A 3,279-nucleotide genomic window follows, 5' to 3' on the forward strand; every position below is an offset into this window, starting at 1 on the left:
AGCACGCTTTTGACCTATGGGGAGAGAGGTACCGGCCTGTACAAACCTGGGGTTTGCTTCCATCCGTTTGCAAAATGCTCAAGCAGTCAGGATTGTTCTGAGTAAGTTTAGCAGAATTTAGTAGAAGAGGGATAAAGCTGACTTTTCTCTAAGTGTGGGCTGCTGTTCACGGTTGCTGTAATAATTAATGAGTACTTTTTCACTTCCAGCGGCGGTGTTATGATCTACATTGACCGAATAGAAGTGGTGAATAAATTGGCACCGTATGCAGGTATTTTTTGTCCTGTTGCAACAAGCAGCACTGTGTCTGGCTTCACGTACCCTGTAGCAGCTCTGTCTTGGTGTGCAAGACGTCCATTTCCGTGCCTTGTTATCTGCAGGGTTCCTGGTACTGCAGCACTGAATTTCATGCGTATGTCTGTAAGCTTGTCAAAGAGCCACAGATTTGCAAAGATAAATTTTAGGATTACTTCTCCCCTGTACATTTAGAGAGGTGATGCTGCTCAAACAATCCTGTTTCTTGCAGCTGAAGGGGAGACCACCTGTGAAACTAAATACATGGGACAAAGCCTGCAGGTACTTGCCAGCTCAGCTCCTGGAAAACTTACAATGGCACAGTCTGTGGAAGAGCCTCTTACCTTCCTATTTCACCAGCTGCTGGACCAAAGACTCATTTTTTCAGCAGCAGAGCTTACTGCAAAATTCTAGCATTACTGAGGCCTTGGAGAGTAAATTCTTGTTACAATTGTGGGAATGATACTTTTTTCACTTGAGAATACCATCTGTCCCTATGCATGCAGGTTCTGGACAGGCTCTACTGTTATGTTCGTTTATGCAGGTCATAAAATAGGGCCATACAGCATGTCTTGCTGTAAACATGTTGGTCTTTGAATTCATAAGCCCTGGCAGAGGGGACCTCTGCAGGTTTCTCCTGTGACCTCCCTCCCACTCACAGCAGCTTCTCACTAACAGCTGGGCAGGGCACATGTCTTTGTCCAGCCAAGTCCTGAAAGCTCCCAAGGATGGAGATCCTTCACCTGCCTGTCCCAGTGCTGCACTACTCTCCTATACTCTGAGCTGTTGTGGCATTGCAAAAGGCAATACCTGTCAGTGGTGACCTCTGATAGTTCTCTTCCTCCTTCAGTGTACGATATTGTGAGAAACTACACTGCTGACTACGACAAGACCTTGATCTTCAATAAAATCCATCATGAGCTGAACCAGTTCTGCAGTGCCCACACCCTGCAGGAGGTGTACATCGAGCTGTTCGGTGAGTGGATGGCAGCTGGGTGCTCCCACCAAGGGCTGTGTAACCTTGTTCTGCTGGGCAGTGTGTCACCGCAGGCGCCCGTGAGCGAACAGCCATGCTGCTGGAGTTGCAGGCTAGAATCCAGCTCTTTCCATATCCTTATGCCCCTTCCTGTGTAACTTTGCTCCTTAATGATTGCAGTTTCTCTGTCATCCCAAATCTGCATTTGGGAATTTGACTTTCCACGTAGGACTGGGTTCTGGAGGCGCAGAGTAGCCGCTCTCCTCTTGTGCGTGTAGTCGTGCCCATTGCCTTCACTATGGTAATGGTTTTGTCTTGTCTACTTCTAGGCCCTGTTCTCTTCCTGAGTTTACTTTTTTACTATAAAAACTTTTTTCTGTATGTTTTTAGCAAGTGAAAGCTGGAAGGGACATGCTTCCAGTTCATTGCAGTGCACTGGTCTTTTCACAAGGGGGTAGCGGTGATTCAGGAACTGAGAAGTTTAATGTTCTGCTTCATGGTACCCCCAAAGACAAACCAGTGTCACGTTCTTTCTTGAGTGGCAGAGCAGGGCAAAATAGGTTCATGAAAGAGAAAAGTGTGTCAGAATTTTAATATTAAGATAATGTTTTTATTATTATGAATAGTAATGTTTTAATATTCAGGTAATATTTTAATATTAAGACACTGTAAATCTTTGAATGCTGTACTCAGACTTGCAAATATCTGCAGTTAGAGAGGAGTTTCCTGGTGCTGCGTGCATCTTAATCCATTCGTAACTGCCTGTTTCTGTGGAAAGATCTTCCTGGAGCTTGGAAGTGACAAGATGAACTTTTTGAGTAGCAGGTACTGGATCCTGCTGGTTGCTAGAGACTTAAGGCAGAGCTTGCTGCTGGCAGCGGGGTTGGTGTCGCTCCAGCTATGAAGTGATAGACTTCTGCCACATGCTCTGGGTGCTTTTTCTTGCTGAGACACTGAAACCTGTTGACCCTTAGCTCAGATACCATGAGTTCCTCAGTAGCTGAACCTTCCTAGAGACACTAGCATGTAGCTGTCCTTTCAGGAACATTTTCCAGGGAGCATATGTTCCCAGGAAGGGAAACAATATACTGAATGATCAGAAAAAGCATCTTTATCTTACACCATAGGGATCTCTGCATTTCCAGGCCAACTGACTCTCTGCCACACAGCCTGGAAGAGAAAAGATGATAAGCTAAGTGGTCTCTCTCTTGTTCTCCCAACACAGATCAGATAGATGAGAATCTGAAGTTGGCCCTGCAGAAAGATCTCAATGTCATGGCACCAGGTCTCACTATCCAGGTAGGTTCACTACATAACAAAGAATATTTGTTTTCCCACCTCTTATTTGCTCACCTTTCTCTAAACTGATGTGGGTTCTTGCTTCCATTTTCCACATAACGTGAAGTGGTTGAGCCCTGAGTTGAGGTTTGTCAGTTGAAGACTGTCCAAATCACAGTGACTGCTTTTAAATGCTGGTTTTATGTTATGGGAAGAACCACAGGATAGAGAAAAGGACCTTTTAGGCCACAGACCTGCAGATGCTGGATTTAATTTGTAAAGAACAAGAAAATGTTTTTCTTTAAACAACCTTTGGCACCCCTGTGGAGCTGGGTGCTCCAGTGGGCCAGCATGGTTCCTACAGGTAACTGAAGAATGGAAGATGTCTTCATCTTTTCTGTGCTTGTGCCAAAGACAGGGAAAGATGTTATATTGTAAACAATTCTGAAAATTAGAAAACCATATTTAATCTTAGCCGAGCTCTGTGACATACTGGCTTTTTGGCATGTTGAAGTTCTCTTTTCTGCGCTTGTGCCAAAGACAGGGAAAGATTTTATATTGTAAACAATTCTGTGTTTACTACTAAATATGGTTAGAAAACCATATTTAATCTTAGCCGAGCTCTGTGACATACTGGCTTTTTGGCACGTTGAAGTTCAGGGCAACGAACTGGGAAAATACCCCTTAGGCTAAGGTAGATATCTCTGGAGATTGGCACGGCGGGGGCGGGT

General features: G+C 44.6%; 1 protein-coding gene across 1 annotated transcript in view; it reads left to right on the forward strand.

Moving 5' to 3' along the window:
- Positions 1–209: 209 nt before the first annotated feature.
- Positions 210–3,279, forward strand: part of LOC103776784 (erlin-1-like) — a gene marked incomplete at its 5' end in the record, with an annotated part of 11,003 nt that continues 7,933 nt past the window's right edge. Inside the window, 3 exon segments of the mRNA XM_008944312.1 lie at positions 210–271; positions 1,145–1,270; positions 2,496–2,569. Coding sequence (XP_008942560.1) covers positions 210–271; positions 1,145–1,270; positions 2,496–2,569 — 262 coding nt within the window.

Source organism: Merops nubicus, unplaced genomic scaffold, assembly GCF_000691845.1.
Source record: "Merops nubicus isolate BGI_N331 unplaced genomic scaffold, ASM69184v1 scaffold11927, whole genome shotgun sequence".
Taxonomy (NCBI): Eukaryota; Metazoa; Chordata; class Aves; order Coraciiformes; family Meropidae; genus Merops; species Merops nubicus.